Here is a 20,736-nt window from a genome sequence, read left to right as displayed (position 1 = left end):
GGGCAGTGGAGCCGAGAGGGGTGGCTCGGCCCCGCCAGATGCCGCCTGCAAAGTTAGACAGAAGAAAACTTCAGCTCCAGGGAGATTCGGACCGCTATGCTAACTGCGACCCCCCGAACCCGCGCCCCTGAAGGAACCCTGGCACCCGCGTCTGCCGCCGCGCTCGGCTCGGGCCCGGCCCCGGGGGCACGGCGCCTGGAACAGCGGTGACTGCGTCCGCCCAGAGAACCCAACGAGGGGGCGGGGAGGGGGCGGAGGGCGGGCAACGTGGCCACGGGAGGAAGTTTCCTGAAGTTGTCCTTTTATTCCGGAGCTCGGCCCGCGACTCGGCCGGATCACGGAGACCGCCCTGCCTGGGAGAAGAAGTCGGAGTTGGGGTGCTGAGGGAGGGAGGCGCCCCGACTCCGAGAGCGCGGCTTCTCCTCTTTCTCTTTGCTCGCCCCTCGCCTTCCGGGCGCGCCGCGGGATCGGACTCAGACAGAAAAGGAGGAGAAAGGGTTGGGGTCGCCTGAACTGCTCCTCCCAGGCATATACCGCCCCGGGCCAGAGCCGCGTAGACTCTCCCCGGGCGAAGCCGCGGAGTACCGGACCCCGCAAGGATTATAAAACAGTGCGGAGGACCCCCGCCCGCCAGGCTGGTCACCATGTGGGGGCCGCTGATCTGGACTCTGCTGGCCCTGTACCGGATCCGCGCGGCCGGAGCCCAAGGTACGCAGGGCCACCCCAACGTTGGGCTGGGGAGGGGGCTAAGGAGGAAGGGGTGGCGGGAGCTCGCTGGCCTCGGGGTGGCCTCCTGGACGTCTGGCTTAGCCCTCTTCAGGGAGTTTCAGGATCCCATCCCCGAGTTTCACGGGGTGGGGCAGTCTTTCCGAGAGACTTGTGGCTTCCGAATGGGGGGAAGGTGGGGGTCCGTGCTGGGAGGCGTCGCCCAGACAGGCTGAGAAGCGCCCAAGATGAGGTGGGGCGTCGCTACCCCCCTACACCCACTGTGGGTGCCCTCGGGCCGGCGTGGGAGAGGCGAGCCATTCCGTGCCGGGCTCGGCACCCGCTCCCCCGAGCTCCTCAGGTCGGGCTCCGGTTCCCCGCTCGGTGTCCGCGGGGAAGGGCAGGCCCTGCCGTGCAGGCGCTGGCCCCGGGGCCAGGGAGTGGGGCGGGAGGGCGCGAGGAAGGAGCCCGAGTCGGGCGCTGGGTGCCGGTTGGTCGTTCCGGGAGGGCAATTGCCCGGCCTGGCCGCGTACCGGAGCCCGCGCCTGGCTGCCTGGCCGGCCGCTGGGGCTGGGGGCGCTTCGCGGTGCGGGCCTGGAGCCGATGTCGCGGGTGCTGCTCCGGACCCACCGGGGCGTGGTGCAGAGGGAGGGTCTGAGGTCCTCTCACCTCCCACCCTCCAGACACACAGCCTCTGCCTCTGCCTCCAGCTCCGCTGGCTGCTCGATTGTCTCTGCAGCCACCGCTCTGACCTGTAGCTGCCTGGAGCAGCTTCGCAGTGGAGAAGGGCTGGTGGGTTTGGGGGTGGGGGAGTATTAGGAGGGATGAGGGGACGTGATACGCACTGCCCTTCTCCAAAGGCGGATGCCCAGACATGCCCCCAGCCCCTGGGCAAGTCCCAGCGGGGGAGGGCGGCTGCACCGGCACTTCCTTGCCTTTGGGGTTCTCAGAGCCAGAGAGCGGTGCCAGCGGTGTCCGAGCGGCGCCTGCTGGGGGTGGAGGGAGTCGAAGCCTGGATGGATCTCCAGGACTCCTGGGGCTTGGCCTTGCCTCTTCCAGGCTCGGGAGGGGGCCTGGACACACCCGGGGGCGCCGGTCTGCGGAGGCCGCAACCTCGAAAGGGCCCCACCCCACCTCTTGGGTCGCTGAACCGCGGGGAAGAAGGGACCCCGGTGCTCCCACTGCCAGGCGGTCCAGAGAGCCAAGATCAAAGAGATTAAAAAAATCAGCTCTCACTCACAGGGTTGAGGGGAAGATTTTACAGTGTAATTTACATTAAAGCACTTAAAAATTTTGTAACTGGCCCTGTAAATGTAAGGTAATAAAAGTTATTATTTTTATGATCATCATAAAATCTTCCAGCAGGCAGGGACCTCAGAGGTCGTCCTATTCTAGTAGCCATTTAACAGATGGGAAAACTGAGGTCCAGGGGCCGTTAAATGACTTGCCCAAGGCTGCTAGGTGACCTGGCGCCAGAGTGAGGAATGGGACCAGGTGGTTCTAAGACCCTGTCTCCCTGGAACTAGGAGCATCTGCAGCTGGGTGGGCTTGCCGGTCCCAACAGGACTGTGAGGCTGGCAGATTAGGAAGGGGTTGTGGTCTGCCCTCGACACATCACAGATTTGCTCTGAGATGCCCGTGGGATTACTAACCGAAAGCCAGGAGACAGGGAGGGCTCTGAGGGCTGTCAGCCTCTGTTTGGACCCTTCTACCTTAATTACTGCACAGACTCCAGCAATGGCATGATTTCCCTGGGCAGGGGGCTCACTAGTTCTTGTCCCATCCAGGACCAGACCCGCAAGGAGTCCCCAGGGCACCTGAAGGTCCTTCCTTCCAGATCATCAAGTCTCTTCCATGCCCCACCTCCACACCTGTCCCATCCACCTGAGGCCAAGATTCCACCCGTCCTGCTGAAGGGAAGGCCAGGCCACCTCCCGTCCCTGTGTTTCCTGTGGGAAGGGTGCGCCCCTGTCAGAAGCCATGAAGATCTCTTTGATTGATTCACTCCCTCTCCTGCTTCTCTTGTTTGCTGCCTTTTTGAGTGTGGCTGCCCAGGTCCCCTGCTGCTCCGTTTGTCTGCTCTGGCTCCGAGAGAGTGTTTTCCAGCGTCGTCAGGTACTTTCCTCCATTTGTCTCCTGGGCAGCAAACCGTGCAGGGGATTGTGGGAACTTGGTCTTGGCTGAGGCTTGGAGGCAATGCTGGGTTCAGGTGTTAGGGGGACAGGTTGGGTGGGATGGGGTGGGGGGCCTCTCTTATCTGCTTTGGGGTTAGAGAGCAGAGTTTCTCCTTTGCTTCTCCTTGCCGTGACCTTTGGGGTGGTTGAAGCCACTGGCAATCTTTGTCACTTCTGAGCCCCTGAGACCCATTCTCCAGTCATGACAGAGTGAGGGACCAAGCAGCGTTCCTCTCTTGGGACAAATCTCACATTTGCCACCGCTGGATGTTATCTAGACTTAGCCTCATTTTTGTCATGTGCTGGACCTGGCGGCACCACCTGCTTATACCAAAAGCCATCGTTGGACCATTTCCTTCCGAAACTCAGCGTCGCAAGATTCACACTCCTTTCCCAAACTAAGTGCAGTGCTGTTGTAGAAAGAGCAGAGTTGGCGTGAGGATTAGAGGTATTCAGGGGAGGCCCCACAAGTGCCCGGCACTTAGATGGTGCTTAATACAGAGTAATTGTTGTTATTATGTTGCTATTATGACTACTTTTACTCTATAAGCCAAAGGACTGTGATGAGCAGTTCCCGGCCACCCACTGAAAACCATTGAATGCCTTTCCCTCGTCCTTCCTTCCTTGGCTGCATCACTGTGTCTCCCAGTGGCCCTCCAGTGGTCTCAGGCTGCACTCCCAGGCACCTGATTGGAAAGGTCTGGGTGGGCCTGGATGTCTGCATTTTAACAAGCGCCTCGCAAGATTTTTCATGTGCCATGAAGCTTGATTACTGCTGGAGGACATCCTGAGGAGGCAAGAGGCTGGAAGGAGGGCAGCCGCAGCCCAGCCAGCTGGTCCAGAAGGTTCTTTCAGGAGAACAGGGCCTGGAGGAGGAACAAAAGGGGGTCTGAGCCGAGTGAAGCAGGCAGCAGGGAAACCCTGAGTGAGGGCTGGGAGGCCCAGCCCCGGAGGTTCCTGCAGGCTCCAAAGGGAGAAAGTTTAGTGCTGAGAGCTAATCACCACAAAAGCCAAACAGCACACGCGGGAGTGGGATGAAAGTTTAATTACATGGTGTGGCTAAGCTGTAATTATTAATTACTGACAGCAAAAAATAACTTATTGATCAGGGCCTCTTGCTAATTACCACAAGGCTGAGTGTCACGCTTGCCGGAGGCTCTCAGCTGATACGTGTCAAAGTCCCACACAGGAGTGGCCAGGGGCACCCCTGCTCCCTATGTCCCCTTCTCCCATGGCCAGAGAGGTGGCTCTCTGCCCCACACCCCCTCTCCCTCGACCTGTGTGCCCCTTGGCTTCTGCTGGGGAGTCTGGAACATTCTGGCTGTGGTTAGATGAGTGACAGTTTGGTGCTCCTATTGGCTGCCCCTGCCTGGGACAAACAGACCCAGGACCCCCACCCAGAGGCCGAATCACGCTGGCAGCCTGACACCTGCCTCGTGCATTTGTTCCGCAAATATTTATCGACCGCCTCTCCCTTATGTCCTCTGCTGGAAGGCCAGAGTAGGGGCTAGAAACCTTGTTCTATCAGGGAAGGAAGGCTGGGAAAGAGGCCAAATCCTTTACAGCGTTTCTCTGTTTAAACAGTGCCTGAACAGCCGACTTTGAAATGATGTGTTAAACGGCATATTGGTATGCATTTGACTTTGTAACACAGGACACAATTGGGCTGTAAGCTAAATGGTAAGGGAGAATGAACTTGTTCTCCGTCCTGAGGACTAGCATGAATCAGTGCATTTGACTTGAAAGAAACATGAAAAGTCATCTAGTGCTGTCCTCTGTCCATAAACCTGGGACAAGTGGCCATCTGGTCTCTGCTTGCATGCTCCTGGTGATGGAGGACTCACTACCTTACAAAACAAGCGAGTTGTTAGACAACTGTGCTTTATGTTCATGAAGAAATTGGCCTCCCTGTGGCTGGTTATCCTAGGATTCGGCTGTGGTTGAAGGAGTCCTCTGATTGGCTGGAGCGCCCCCTCCCCGTCCCTCCGACTGCAGCCCCTCGGGGAGTCAGGAGACTGAGTTGGAATTGATGTTGGGTGTTACATCTGCCTGTGGGATTTCCACCCTGGTTCCCCCTGGAGCACATTGCCGCAGACGGCCCTGGAGCTGCCTAAAGTGGTGAGAATTAGTCATCATAATTTGAGGCCTTGGGATGCCAATAGCAACAAATGGTCCAGGAGCGACTGCCGGCAGCGGCCTCGCTGCCTGTAATGGAAAGGAAAACAAGCCTCGTGGCTGAGACATCCCGGATGCTCCTTGTCGTCCCACCCGCTGCTGTCCACACGTCGGCCAGAAGGCAGGGCCAGTGAGCGGTGCTGAACAAGGGGCTGTCTGGGGCTGCTCAGGGTCCTGGGGGGCAGGGACGGGCTGCACAGCTCAGCTCAGCTCATCAGACTCCTCGGGCCAGGTGTCTGGTTCAGGAAGCCCCTCTCTGAGCCCGGGGAGCCCTGCCGAGGCGCCTCTCTTTCAGATATTGGGGGTACCCACATGGTGGACTCCTCCCAGCCTGGGCCCTGGCCCCTGCCTCCACCTCTGAGCGACCCTGAGCTGAGGCTCAGTATTCTCACCTGTACAGTGAGGAGACAGTTGAAAGTAGCTGTGTCTACCTCATAGGGTTTTTTTGGATGTTAAACAACATTATCCCAACCACTTGAAAAATGCTCTTAACACAGGTCAGGTGCTTATAATGTGTTGGCCTCAAGGTGTGAGCATGTCACAACCCCACCCCCTCGCTCCCGCGCACCAGCCTCCCCTCCAGCCTAGTCTTCACTCTCTCCGGCCACCACGCTGACCGCCTCTCTGTTCCCAGAACTCACCAGGCACGCCCCGGCCTCCCTCCTGACACTTGAAGTTCCTGCCGTCCCTATGGCCGCGCCCACACCTTAATTCCTTCTGGGCTTTTCTCTGATGTCCCTTATCCATCCCCAAGCGCCCTACAACGTGGCATCTCCAGGCACACCCTCCTTCCCCTTCACTTTCTCCATAGCACTCAGCTCCATCCCACATGTACTGACTTGTCTGTTGTTGCTCTTTCTTCTGGGGGAAGGGGCTTTATTTTATTCACTGTTATTCACAGCTATCCCCAATCACTAGGGCCATGCCTGGCATGTAGAAGGAGCTGGACAAATATGAATGAGCGAATGAAGAATGAATGAATGAGGGAATGAATGAGTGAACATCTACCTAAGGCTTAAAGCCCGTTGTCATCTGGCCTCTGCCTACTTCTCCAGCTTCTTTTCTGACCCCTCACCCACTTTCACAAGCTCCTCTGCACATCACATACACCCCTGCCATGGACCCCTCACCGCGCTGCACAGCCAAACACCCCAAGGGTGGGAGCCCCGCCCCCCAGAGGCTCCAGCCCAGGCATACATGGGACCGAGTGGTGTTGCCATTGGGGCTCTAGCCCCATTTGGGGGACTTTCTCGCCCCATTCCCAGCTCTGCCTGCCTCTGGCCCGACAGGTGACACTGCCTCTAGCAGCCTGGCCTCTGGGTTGGGTGGCCCCTGGGTCCTTGCTGAATCCCTACCAACTGAACTCCACCTTTACCATGTGGAGGAAATTGGGAGGACGGGTAGGGGTTTGGAGAGTAATGCCCATCCTTGCATGGAGGCACCGTTCGAAATACATAAGAGAGGAAGACTTGCATCAACAATTAAATGCTGTAGCCCGAATCACTTCCCCTTGCAGCCCATTGGCCAGAACTGATCGCATGGTCCCGCCCAGTGTCTAGGGAGCTGGGAAGTGCAGCTTCCTTCCAGGTGCTGGAGAAAGGACGGGATCTCGATGCCACTGGTGATGTCTGGCATTCCTTCATAACCGCGAGATGACTCTGTGGTCTCCAGAACTGCATTTCCTACAGAGAATTACTTTACACAAGGCGGGGCTGGCCCTAAAGCCTTCGGGAGTTGCCCCCAGTCTGTGCTGTTACTTTGCACGGCTTTTTGGGTTTTTTCCTTAAGCTGTTGAGAAGTGGCACGTATAGGGTCAGTGCCTTGGAATGGGGCCGACCTGGGTTCAGCCTCTGCCACTTTGTTACATTTTGGGTTCAGTCACTTTACATCCTCCACCCCTGTGTCCATGTCTGAAATACCAGAAGTAGATGAGACGACACAGCAGAGCGTGCAGCACGGAGCCTGACGTATTAGGAGCACTTAATAAGCTAATTTAACTGTTTTTGTGCTTCTGTGTTTGCCCCTCCAAAGGATCTTAAGATAGGATCTCAGGTTGCATTTAGTTTTCAGGTTTTTTTTCCTCTGGTATCTTTACTCTGTACTTCATCCACATCTTCTTTTTGCCCCTTTCTTGTGCTTCTTCCCATTTAGAATGATTGAGGCTTTCCTCCCCATCCTAGGGATCTACGGAGACAAGCGAACTCACGTGTGGTGCGCAGTTCCACGGGTCGGACAGTGTTAGGTGCATCACGACTGATACCTGCCTCCATCCTCCTGCAAGTCCAACATGTGGGTAAACTGAGGCTCAGAGCAATTAACTGCCTGAGGCCCTCCAGCTAGGAAGTCAGGATTTGAACTCAGAGCTCTAAGACCCCAACACCTGTCGTCTTTCCACTGCCCCAGGCTGCTCTTTGCCTCCACATCTTCCAGTGAGAGATGCTCAGACAGTTGTGCTGTTAGAAGACCAGGCTGGTCCAGGGAAGGTACCGGAGTTTGGAAATAGCCCTGGGATTCCTCCTCCCGATGCTCCTGGCTCTTACCTCTGCCCTAGTTGTTTCTTCACTGAGTCTTAAGTTGGCAGAACACAAGCAGTCAGAAGGGGAACCCCTTCCTCCCTCTGCTCTTTTCCCCTGTCCCCTTCTGGGGGTTGGGATGACCCAGAGATGTTTGGGGAGTCTCCTTAAGGTCACTTGGGGCATTCATGACTGGCTTGCTAGTGACCGAGCCAGACAAGAGTCTTCTAAACTGGATGGGGTGGGGAAGAAAAGCCATTCAAGTTTGATGCCATGAAGGAAGAAGCTATTAGTGACCCGGAGTGGTGATGAAATTTTGATGATGTGATAATCCTAAGGGGAGGAAATATTATTTGCCATAGTGCGGCTCATTCAGGGAATTAGGCTTCTTGGGTGGATACAGTGACTCCCAGGGGCCTGCTGGATCCTCCTCCACCAGGCACCTGTGTGGAGGTGCAAATGTGCAAATGGGGAGGCAGCCGTGATGCCCAGAGTCTGGGTGATGGTCAGAAATGTGGCTGGACACCTGGACACTGGATTGTCACCACATCATGTGAGGCAATTATGAGTCTGGTAGAGATGCCCCTGCTTTGAACCATGAGAGCCAATCCAGAATGTGCCATGAGAGGACCCAGGTGGGATAGCACAGGCTCCTAAGGAGCCTGAAACATAGATGCCTCCCTGGGTTCGAATCCTACCTGTCATTTACTGCTTGGGTGACCTTCGATCAGTTACACAGCCTATCTATGCCTCAGTTTCTTCATCTGTAAAATGGATAACACTAGTCCTTACCTCATTGGATTGTGACCAAGTTTAAAGAGATATGCTAAACTCTGAGGACAGAGCTCAGTGTATAGTAAACACCGAGTGTGTGTTCAACATTGTATTATTGTCATCTTGGTGTCGGGGAAGCAGAGTCAGCTTTGGACCTGCAATTTGACGTGTGCCCTGACCCCAAATGCCTCTGCTCCCTGTATTTCTCACAGACCTTCCAGTGGCATCTAAACTTCCACTATTAGGGATTTCTTTGGTTAAGATATTCTCTGTCTCCAGCTTAAAATGCAGATATGCCACAGAGAACTCACATATTAAGCTATTATCAGCTGTTCAGGCCTTAAGGTGAATGTTTTTACTGGATCCTTCCATAAAACCTCAAATTCCTGTGGGTAGCTGTCACAAACATCTCATTTACTCTTCACCCCAACCTGTAAAGGAGTTTGGCCAGAGAGTGTTAACGTTATCAACCTCGTTAGCATTGAAGTTCAGAAACATTAAGTAACTTGCCAAGGGCACTTGAGTTGTAAGAAAGAGACAATGAATACAGGTCAGCTGCTTCCCACACCATTGCTTTTGAATTTATCGAGACATCCACATTCAGGAATGGCTTCCCAGGCTGCTTTGGGATTTGGGAACTGTCTCATTTGACCATAAGCTTCTCCCCAGCTTGGGTGGGCACAGGGCTAGGGCCTGGGATGCAGCCCAAGCTGGCCTCTCCTCTCTCTGAGGGAACTCAGAGCCCTCTCTTGATGCCTAATCTTCACCCACAAGGTCTCAGATGCTGAGATCTCTCACATCACCCCCCACTTATAGGCCTTCACCCCAGTGGCTTCCCTACTGCTGTGGTACCAACGCGGAGCCCCCTACAGTCTCACCCTGTGCACGGCTGCAATCTCACTCCCCCTCCCCCTCCACCATGCTCAGCTGCCCTCACCACCCGGGGAACCCGTCAGCCCCCTTCCCTCTTCTCTCCCTTCTGCACCCCTTGTTCTCCCCTGAGGTCCAGCGGCTGGAGCACATCCTCCAGAGCCTCTGAGCTCTCAGATGCCAGTGGTCTGGCTGTCTCATTTGGCACTTTGGCCTTGTTGATTCTGAATTATCTTTTAATGTGTGTGTGACTGATTTCTTTAATTATAAACTCCTTGAGTTTAGATAATAACCATTCATCAACAAGGATAGAGGTATTAGACATAAATTATTGTTCCCAGTTAATGAATTTAACCCTTTAAAGAAGGGTGCTGTAGGGGTAATAGTCACATCGGAGAGGAGGTGACAGGCGTGTGACACTGTGCGGGCCTCAGAGGCCACAACCGATTCTCACTGGGTCCCTTTGGGTGTCTGTGTCCTCACTGGGAAGACATGGGGACATAAATACAGCATTTCCAAGCTCTTCGTGATGGACTCCGGTGGTGGAGGTGAGTGGACTCATGCCCTGGGGACCTTGCCGGGCAGCCTGAAGCTGCCGCTATCTGCACGACCTTTTCCTTTTCATATTTTCCTTTTTAAATACATGAAATTTTGCATTCCATTCCATAGTCTATCTGAATTCTATTTTATCACACAAAGGATATTTTAAAGCCAATTGATGCTGCTGGAAGATGTGGTACGTCTGCCCTGTGGCTTCCTGGACCTGCTGGGATATGTGTCAAAACTTGGTTTTGAAAAACTTGAATGAGATGATCTCTTGGGTCACATCGTCTGTAAGATTCTAAGATGCTTTACATATATATATTTCAACCATTTGTATTTAAAATTTTCTGTAATGTTTTATATACATATCTACCTCCTAAAGCAATTGTGGCCCAAATGTTATCGACCTTGGGCGACCACAGCCATGACTGGTGAAGGCGGTGCCTTCCAGGGTGGTGGGTGTGAGGGTAAGTCTGTCAGCTCCTCCCTAGAGGACCTTGGGTGGTTGGTGTTTTCTGGGTCCTCCCCCAGCTTCAGCCAGTCTGCTCCATACCATTAGGGGGCCTGTCTCCTGGCCTCTCCCTGGACCCCCCCCCCTTTTAATTGGCACTGGGAAGCCACCCAGTGCATCAACACCACTGTAGCTGTGATTGAAGCAGAGTTGGGGCAGCGCACTGAGTGAGGGCCCGAAGACTCTCCTTGGTAAGAGGCGTTGGGCTCTATGATGACTCTGTCCGCTGCACAGGGGTCTTTTTCATGAACGTGTAGGGCCTTCCAGGAGAGCTGAGGTTATAGGAGGACCATGCTCTGGCAAAGCAGGGCCTGATGGTAGTTTGCGTCCCTGCAGCAGCCCCAGCAGCCCCGAGCTCCTCCTGCTGTCCGTGCAGCACTAACTGAATGTTCCAGATCGGTTTCCATCACCGCCTCCCGATTCCTCTGGAGGCTCTTGGGCTTCAGGAAGCAGACTCTGTGCATCCATGCACTCCCACGCTCCCGTCAGGTGGCCAGCCTTCCCCGTCTCTGTTCATGTCTCTTGCTGCCCTGGCTCAAGGACTCAGCACCCAGACCAGAGGAAGTGCTGCTGCCCTGGGACCGTGCCCAGCACTCACGCCTCCTTGCGCAGTCAACCTTGAAGTCTCCTCCCCACAGCCGGCATGCTCACTGGCTTCACACAGCTCTGGCGGGCTCAGCCCAGGGGCCCTTGACCTCCCCATGTGGAGCCCCTTCTCCCTGCCCTGGAGGAGGTTCTGTAGGCAGGGGGTGGGTAGGCAGGCCGGCCAGTGGGGGCCGGAGCTGCCTAGGAAGGCCAAGGGGAGTTCCTCATTAGCTCTGCCCCAAGCTCATTATCAGGCTGTGCATCACGGGGTGAAAAATGGTTGTTGTTGGGGCAGCAATAAATACGCTGCTGTCAGTGCTGATGTGATTGCACTAATGAAGAGAAATCAGCCAGGGCGAGAGGAGGTGCTTCTGGCAGTAGCTCCGAGTGGCTGGAGAGCTCTGTCCACTGCCCCTTCTCCCCTGCCCCAGGAAGACAGAGGCCTGGATGTGGGGGAGAAGAAGAGAAGTAACCCTTTCTCCTAAGGCCTTGGTGGATGAAGAACCTAGAAGGTGCTGGAAGCCTCCAGGGAAAAGGAGCATTGTTCGGCCCCAGGGAGTGAGGGAGGTTGTGATAAGGGGCCCTGGCCTGAGCCTGGGCCTTGGGCAGAGGCAGGCAGGACCAGTTGAGGGGACTGCTGTGCTTTTGATGGTTCAGCCTCCCTCGCAGGGTCCTGGTTGAGAGCAGCCTGCAGGAAGGCGTGGGGAGAAACACAAGGCCCATTGTCTGCACCGCCCTGCCCGCCACCTCGCCGGCCATGTTAGGACTTATTGTCTGTCCAGGAACTTGGAATGTCCAGCCCCAGAGTGTGGGGGGCAGGCCTCTAACTCCGACTTCTCTTGTGCCTCTGCTGTGGAAGAGCTCAAGGGGCTCTGGACCCTCTGAGCCCAGGCTAAGTGTCCAAGCTGAAGTAGAAACATGCCTCCGAGAGGCTGACAGATGGGGGCAGGGAGTGGCCCCCTTATAATGCCGGGCCCTGGGGCACCTGGGGATTGAAGAGAGGCTGAATGAATGCGGAGTGCCCTTACGTCCGGGGGCTCAGGAGCACTTTCTTGGAGCCCTGATGGAGGTGAGAGGGTGGCCCAGAGCACTGGGGCTCACACCTGAGCCTGCATCCAATGCCCTGGACAGCTTGCTAGAATGCCTATTCCCGGGCTCCAGCCCCAGAGCTTCTGATGCAGCAGGTTGGGGTAGGGCCCGGGAATTTGCATTTCTAACAAGTTCCCAGGTGATGTGCTGCTTCTCGTCCCGGGACCACACTTTGAGAAGGCCTGGCCTAGAGGTTAGAGGAGAAGTCGGGGTGCCGCGGTGGGGGCTGTGCTGAGCCACTTCTGCTGAGGTGGACTCTGTCTGCTTCTACCACAGAGGACGGTGGTAAAGCTCGATTAAGACAACACTTGAAATTCCTGGACAGCCTTGCACGTGGGAGGTGTGTGACCACTGCTCACTCCTTTCTTCTTTCCTCACCACCTAAAGCTCTTGCTCCCAACATCCTACTGTAAAAGAAAACAACAACGAAGCAGCCCAGAGGCCTCCTTCCTGGGAGAGGAGGGGCAGGGAGGGAAGTTGGCACGGGCTGCAGCTTTTGCTAGAAGCTCCAAAGTCACACTGATGTGTCCATGAATAACCAAACCTCTATTTGCTCATCCAGCGTTTTCTAAGCACCTACTCTGCACCAAGCACAGTGCCTGGGAGCCAGCGAAGGCTAAGGCAGGTCCCTGCCTTGGTCACGGTCAAGTGAAGGCATGTGGTCAGTAATAGAGGACGGTGTGAAGGGTGCTCAGTGCATGTGGGAACCAGGCGAGCCGGGCTCCAGAGGGGTGACCTGAGGATGCTGCCCCAGCACAGACTTCACAGAGGAGGTGACCTTGAAGCTGAGGTTTTGTAGGATGGGAGGAGCCCCTGTCTTCCTTAGGGAACACTGGGGGCCTTGTTTTTGTTCTGGCATAATAAACTGCACATATTTAAAGAGTAAAACTTGATGTTTCTGACACACGTATAACTCCTAAATCATCACCCAAATCAAACTAACGGACATATCCGTCACCACCTAAAGTTTCCTGTGCCCCGAGGAGCCCCTCTCTGCCTGGTCTAGACCTTTTTCTTCTATCTTTTTTTTTCAAATGGATATCCAGTTGTTCCAGCATCGTTTTTTGAAAACTTCCCTTTCACAACTGAATTATCTCTGCACCTTTGTTGAACGTCAGTTGTCAGTGTGTGGGGGGGTCTATTTCTGGACACTGTTCTGCCTCATTTATCCATCTGTCTGTCTTTACACCACGAGCACGGTGTCTTGGGTACTGCTGCTTGATATTAAGTCTTGAAACCAGGTAGCGTTAGTTCTCTGACTTTGTTCTCTTTCAGAGTTGTTTTGGCTATTCTAGGTCCTTTACATCTCCATGTGAATTTTAGAATCAGATTTTTTCAAAAAACCCTGCTGGGATTTCTGATTGAGATTGCATTGATAATAGAGATCAAGATGAGGAGCGTTGACCTCTTGACCACATCGAATCTTCTGGCCCCTCAACATAGGATATCACTCCATTCCTTAGTTCCTTGGTTTCTCTTAGCAATGTTTTCTGGGTTTCAGAGTACAGGTTTTGTATGTCGTTTGTCAGATTTATCCATAAATATTTCATATTCTAGATGGAATTGTAAATGCTATTTTTTATTTCCACTTCCCCTTGTTTGTCTGCAGGATCTAGAAATACCGTTGATTCTGACATGTGATCTTGCACCCTGCGACTCAGCTAGATGGAATGATTAGTTCTGGTAACTTTTTTGTAGACTCCATCGCATTTTCTACATACATAATCAGGTTATCTGCAAATGCAGACCGTTTAACTTCTTTTCCAACCTGGATCCCTTTCATTTCTCTTTCTTGACACTGACTTAGAACCTCCGCGGGGCCTTCGTTTTCAACCTCTCTGTTGCCAGGCAGCGGTTCTGGGCAGCAAATGCGCACATTATCAAGTTGCTTCCTCAGACGTGGCCCTCGCCCTGAGGGTGCTCACACCCAGGGGCACATACCCTCCTGGGCTTCAGCCATCCTTTAGATCTGCAGGCTCAGGAGCGAAGCAGCAAACAGAGGCGCAGGGACTCTCCTGCCTGTCTATCTGGGGTTGTGGTCTTCCTCCCAACACCCCTGCCCTGGGGTCCCTGGAGCCCCTAAGGGGCAGCAGGTGAGCTAAAACTGTAGGGGAACTCAGAGAACCACTATGGTCAGATTACAAAAGGCTCCTCATTTTATAAAGGAGGAGGTGAGGCCAAGAGAGCTGAGAGAGGGGTCCCAAGAGCTCGGGAGCTTGGGTCGTCACACCCCCTTGCAGGGTCCACCCACGGCAGTTGTTGGCACCTTAGCCAAAAGCCAGCCACTGGCAGGACTGCGATTCTCTGAACCCTCTTTCTCAGCTGCATCTGAGCTATGAGGATGGCCGCATCAGCTGAATTGGGAGGTGGGAGAGCTGCAGAACAGCTGGGGCCATGAGCCGGAGGAGCAGGCTACGGTCCCGGGGGGCTGGGTGCAGATAGCCCGGCCATAAAGCAGCAAGGGCTGTTGCCGGGGAGAGGGTGGGTCAGGAGCCAGCCCTGGGTGTGCGTTTGGAAGGGGGGCCACCCTCTCACCTTTCCTCCCGTATGCCCCAGGGTCTCTCTGGAGTGTGGCGGGTTTGAATATCTCTCTGCAGGGTTGGGAGTCAGCTCCCTGAGCCCGCTCCCCAGACATTCAGCTTAGGTTCCCCTCTGCTACCCCAGCTTTTAGCCCCAGACACAGAGGGCCATGGGCTGGGTTGGGGGAGCCTGCAACTCATCTCCTGGACAATCAGCTTTTGGAGTCACTGAAACTTAGGGCACAATAAGAGCCCCCATCGCCCCAGCCTGTTCTAAATGCTCTACATGCATACTTCCCCGTTCTCTGATTTAGGAAACTGAGGCCCAGAGAGCTCGAGCAGCTTGCCCAGAGTCCCACAGCTTGTAAGTGGGGGACTTGGGAAGAGACCTAGGCAGCTGGCTCCAGAGCCTGAGTTCTCAACCTCCGGCCATGCTGGAAGGCTGACGTCTGTCCAGAGCCTTCTCTGCCTCTCCTGCTCCCCCTCTAACTGCTGATGAGCAGAATGGTGTGGTCCTGTTTGCACGGCTGGCCGGTAACTTGGCCTGGCTCTGCCACTCACAGGCTAAACCAAGGGTGGGGCCCTTTGGCCCTTGGCCAAATCACTTAGCTTTTCTGAGCCTCAGTTTCCTCATCTGTTAAGTGTGGATTTAAAACAAACAAAACTCCCTCACACTCCCAGGGCTGTGGGAGGATTGGCTGATATAATATTTGGGAACAGACCTAACACGTGGCCTGTGGGGCACATGGGGTATCCCTGTGTGAGTCAGAGGGGCTCCTGCAGGAGCTTTGTCCCACCTTCCACCTCCATGCTGTTGACCCATCTGTCTAGGACTCTGCCAGCCTGTCACAGCCTCAGCCCATGACTTTGTGTTCATCACCCAGGAATAACCTCCCTAGGGGACCCCAGGTTCCTGCCCTCTCCAGTAACCTGGGGTCTCCATGCCTGTTTCCAGATGGAACAGGGCACTCAACAGCACCCCAGAACCCAACTCACATGGAAGGAGGCATCGTGTAAAAGATGCAGTCCCATATGCACAATCATCATTGTCATCGTCATCATCCCATGTTTGATTGAACCTGAGACACCGCTTGTAAGACATGTCATTATTTTATGGGCCACGAAGAAAGAAAAAATGCTGCCATTTAATTTGCATTAAGATGCATGCAGACTCCAGAGATGTAAAAATGCATTTGGAATCCTTGAGGTGGGGTAATAGCCACCGTTTACATGATGCTAACCCCCTGCCAGGCTCCGTTCTGAGGGTGCTGCGTGTGTTAATGCTTTTAGTCCTCACAGCAAACCCCATGAGGTTGTTTTCAGTCATCCTCTGGACCACAAAATAGGCCAGTAGAGTTGATTCCAAAAATTTAAGATGCTCATGTTGGCGGCGTTCACCGATTGTCCAATGTCACGGAGATTCCCGTGAGATCCTAGGCCCCCAGCCAATTTTTGACTCTGTCAGTTGGGCCCAGGAAGGCCAAAATGAAGAAGGGCCACAGGGCTAAGAGGCCACCCCAGTAGACTGGACGCTGCCCGTCTGTCCCCAGCACAGTGGTTCCAAACTTGTGTGATTCGGGAAACCCCCTAGACCCAACATGGACCAGGCCCCTGGGGCTCAGACCCTTGGGTTTGCCCTCAAGGCTCCAGAACATTGTCCCCTCCCCCATCACTGTCTTCGTAGAATGTGCTGGGCCTAATGCAGTCTCTCTCCTCTTCCTGCCCCAGGCTCTTCATTCCTTCCGCAGCTCTGTCTAATGCCAGCACCTGTCTCCTGGGGGACAGGGGCCCCAGAGGAGTGAATGTCTGGCTTTGGTTCCTCCACCAGGCCTCCCCTCTGAGCGGGGACTTCCGGGCCAGGTCAGAGCTTCTGAATCAATTCCACTTGGCTCTTGCCTTCTCCTTTGGCCAATCCTGAAAGCCCAGTGAAGGGCTTGGCTCTAATTACGGAGCCCCGGGGCCAGGCTGGCACAGCTGAGCGCCCTGCATCCTCCCAGCCCCCGGGGTTTGGGTGGTGTTGGGCAGTGGTTTCCTTGGAGAGGCCAAGGCCCTGAAGACAGCTGGGCTCACGCCTCCCTCCCCAGCCCTGGCCACAGACGGGAGGACACGGGACACGGGAGCTGTTCTGGGCCTCCCTCAGGCACTGTTCTGCCCTGTCACTTTCCCGGCCCTCAGAGGGTCCTTCCTCACGCTGCTCCTCTCCGCAAGTTTCCCTTTGTGTTCCAGTCCTTCGGGCTGCGGCCCGTGTGGAGGCGTGGGCTTGCGTTGGCCTGCCCCCGTCACACGGCTCTGGCCAGCTCAGCGCTGCTCAGTTACTACACTGTAGGAGCACCTCTGAAGTAGAGTCCAATCTCTAACCCCCGGCAGGGCTGGTGACACAATTTGCAAGGCCCAGTGCAAAATGAAAATGAGGGCCCCTGGTTAACAAATTATTAAGAATTCCCAGATGGTGACCACAGAGCATTAAACCAAGGGTGGCTCCTGCACTTAAAAGGGCACCTGATTGCACAGGCCACTCGCCCACGAGGCCGGCCCTGCCCACTGGGGAGAGCCTTCGAGGATCCCCTCCCCTCTCCTGGCCTCGGTTTCCTGGTGTGTACGGGCAGAGAGTCCAGCATCTAGGATCCTGTTTTCCTCCTGCTCTGTTTCCTGGGCCCCCACCAACCTCCTTGGGCTGAAAAGGCAAGGGGCTCTCTTGTCTCAGCCCCCAGGGGGAAGACTAGGTGAGGCAGAATGGTGAACAAACATAGAAACTTCTCCATGAAGTTTTGTCCAGGAGACCGTCTCGATCGTCATGGGCAGGGGAACGGAGGGGAGGGATCTGGAATTCAGCCCCATGTCTCGGGTGCCTGCTTGTCTGGTCCTGTCTGGTATGCACTGCTCTCGCTGCCTCTGTCTCCATATCCCATGAGAAGCTGTGTACAAAATGCCACTGTCTTCAAAGCGAGAGCACACCTCAGCTAGAATCCTGGCCCTGCTGCTTGCTAGCTGTAGGACCTCGGTAAGAGACTGAAGCTCTCTCAGCCTCAGTTCCCCCATCTGTAAAATGGGGCAGCAATAGACATTGCTCAGAAAATGTTAATCTTCTGTATCCGATTTCCTCCTTCCCCATTGACTCTTTGAGGGAGACCAGGAAAATCCTTCTGCGACACTGGATAGATTCTCCTTCTACAGTCAGCCGTGGCGTGGAGCATCTGCCACATGGTAGCTGCTCGGGAAATAGTGGTTACTGTTAACAGCATTATCACTCCCACCACGATTAGGGTTGTGTCTTCCCCAAGTTAAGCCAGGTTAATGCAGGGCTTTTGGAGGTGCCAGTGCTTTGAGTGGCTGAGAGTGGTCTTTGCAGCATCAGCACCACTTGAAATTTGCTAGAAATACAGAATCTCAGGCCCCGCCCCAGAGTTGATGAATCAGAATCTGCTTTTTAGGATCCCTAGGTGACGTGTGTGTGCATTAAAGTTTGGGAAGCACTAGATTCATTTGCTGCTGTTGCTATCTTGTGACAAATTTTTAGAGGACAGAGGCCCTCCTAAAATATGTGCTGTCAGTTCCATCACCATTTGTGGAGTATGTACGAAGCTGCTGGTTGCCTAAAATTGGTCTCTTTTGGATCCAAGTTCTCTGTGGTCAGAGGGCAGCCCTCCTCCCCGCCCCGCCCCCGCCCCCGCCCCTGCCCCAGCCAGCAGAGAGGACTGGGAAGGAGCGTGGGGCCCCGAGCTGTCCCACTGGATCCTCCTCCTGGAAAAGCAGCCCGGAGGCCCTGCCTTGTGAATGGTCTGTCTGCAGTGCCATCTTTGATACAGGAAGGAGAACATGAAAAGGAATCACCCCATAAATAAACAAAACTGAAAATTCTCCAGGGGAACCGGCACAGGGGCACTCTTGTGGGAAAGCATCACTCATTTAAGGACAGTTCCCTGCGCCGCCTGGATCCATTCAACATCAGGGAAGAAGACAGAGCAGCCCAGCCGGACCCATAGGCGGAAGGGAGCTGAGTCAGGGTCTGGGAGGAGGTGGGTACAGTGGAGTTGACCCGGTGGGGTCAGAGTCCCGCGGTGGCGTTAGGCTAGATCTGTGAAGCCCTACCTGCCCATCTTTGCTTTGGCCAAGCAGAGAGGAACTGAACTGGTCAGGTGCGTTTTATTTCCCCCTCTTTCCTCCCACTCTAGCTCCGTGGTTCTGGAGGGGGATGGGAAGGCCTCCTCCCTCCTTACTCCCTGCTCCCTCTCAGGGCCCTGGGCAGAGGGCTGGGATTCCCTGTTCCTCTACTCAACCAATTGATGGGGCCTCCAGCCGCTTACAGAGCAGTGGAGAACTAAGGTCGTGGGTAAGAGCTAGCACCCTAGGGCCCAGGACGGCCATTTGGCTGTGGTCAAGCACCCTAGCCTCTCTGAGCCTCGGTTTCCCCATCTGTAAATTGGAGATGGTAGTACTTGCTTCAGGAGGTTGTTTTGAGGATTAAACAAGTTATTATTTTTAAAGCTCTTAGAAGAGCTTCTGGCATATAGTTAACACTGCATAAGTATTTGTTAAATAAATCAAAATGAAATAGGAAGCAATAATCAAATGTGGAAGAGACGCCTCCCCCCTGGGGGGCATCAGGAAGGACTTTGTGGAAGATGGAGTATCTGAACTGGGAACATAAAGACGCACAGTAGTTGGGATGTGGACACACAAGCTCAGGAAGAGAATTCCAGGCGGAGGGCGCCTTGAGCACAAAGGCCTCAAGGCGGGGCCATTAGTCAAGCGCGGGATGGGAGGAGCAGAGGGTTGGGTCCTTGCTACCTCGCCCAGAAATGACAAAGAAGATGGTCACGGCCCTTGAATCCCCTGCTGAGGCCTTTGGAGTTCAGAGCTCCAAAAGCTGAAAGCCAGAACCAACCCCAAACCTGCCAGACTGGGGCCCATGCTCTTGGGCCATCCTAGATCTAGGAGATTCCCCCGAAGAAGCTGCTTCCCCTCTGGTTCTTCTGGGGCCCTTGTCCCATAAGAGGAGTGGGTGAGGCCCGGAAAGAAAGGATCACCTCTCCTTACTTTGTCCAAGTGTCCTTTGCAAGTCACTCCATCCCCAGGTGATGTGATGGGCGGCTTTCCATTTCAGCACCTGTCACAGGGCTCCCTGCCTCCCTCCACTCAAAGAAAGAAGAGGAAAAGGAATGAGAACTATTGCTTCTCTCCCTGAGCTGAGAAGCCTTGTCCCAGCCATAGAAATGGCCCCAGTTTCTGTAATCCAGAGGGTCACGCTGCAGGTCGAGAGAGAATCACAGAAGGGGTAGAGACGTCTGCATCTGGCTGGGGAATCAGCCCAGATATGCACAGAGACAATGGGGGCATGAAGGAGGGTCCTGGGTCCCCTTTTCAATGTGTGACTGACTTTCTGGCAACCCAGGGGTAAAAGGCTTTTTCCGCCGTGTAGTTGACCTCTCTGTTCAACAGAGAGAAAAGTGCTTAGAGCTCAGGGCTGAGCAGAAATGAAGCTGGGAAGAGCCTTCTGAAGTTTGGACATTTGGAGCACAGTATCCCCTATGCAGTAGAGGATGTGGGCAGCAGAGGCTGACTCCAGAGGACGCAGGGTTGATATCAGAGCTGTGCCAAGCCCCCCTCATTGTCCCGGTGCTGGGGCACACAATGGAACATAGGAGCAGGGGTAGCTGAGAAAGGGACATGGAATCCTTTGACCCCTTTTTCTTTATCTCTGGTTTTCAGACGTTTGACTATGGTGTGTCTAGGTGTGGTTTTGTTTTCTTTGTATTTATCCTGCTTGGGGTTCACTGACTGTCTTGAATCTGTGCATTTATGTCTTTCACTGAATTTGGGGAAATATCAGCCATTATTTCTTCAAATATTTTCTCAGCCCCATTTTCTCTCAGGCTCTGTTCACTTTTTTCAATATTTTTTCTCTCTGTTCTTCAGATTGAATAATTTCTATAGGTGTATTTTCAAGTTCGCTATTTCCTCTATTGTCTGCATTCTGCTGTTAAGCCCATCCAGTGAATTTTTAAATTTCGTGTATTTTATATTTTAGTTCTAAAATTTCCATATAGCTTTATATATTATATATGTATTTTTCTAGCTCTCTCAAGATTTACTATCTTTTCATTCATTAAGAGCATAGTGTCACGTATCTCACTGAGTATAGTTATAGTAGCCACTTTACAATGAATGCCAGCTAACTGCAACAGCTAGACATTTCAGAGTCAGTCTTCACTGATGTCTTTTATCTTGAGAATAGGTCATATTTCCCTGGTTCTTTGTATGTGGAGTAATTTTGGAAT

At 54.1% G+C, this 20,736-nt stretch overlaps 1 protein-coding gene across 3 annotated transcripts in view; it reads left to right on the top strand.

Annotated features, from left to right (window-relative positions):
• The first annotated feature begins 270 nt into the window (after nucleotides 1-270).
• The window catches only part of SDK2 (sidekick cell adhesion molecule 2), a 269,870-nt gene continuing 249,404 nt past the window's right edge, over nucleotides 271-20,736 (top strand). For all 3 annotated transcript variants that reach the window (XM_087441505.1, XM_087441506.1, XM_014789208.2), the window contains exon 1: nucleotides 271-708. In XM_087441505.1, coding sequence (XP_087297631.1) covers nucleotides 645-708 — 64 coding nt within the window. In that variant the 5' untranslated portion in view covers nucleotides 271-644. The remainder of the gene's footprint in view (nucleotides 709-20,736) is intronic.

The sequence above is a fragment of the Ceratotherium simum genome, chromosome 16, assembly GCF_057802395.1.
Source record: "Ceratotherium simum simum isolate JZ-2026a chromosome 16, ASM5780239v1, whole genome shotgun sequence".
NCBI classification, from domain to species: Eukaryota; Metazoa; Chordata; class Mammalia; order Perissodactyla; family Rhinocerotidae; genus Ceratotherium; species Ceratotherium simum.
The sequence above is the reverse complement of the archived record's forward strand: the minus strand, read 5'-3'. Positions and strand labels throughout refer to the sequence as shown.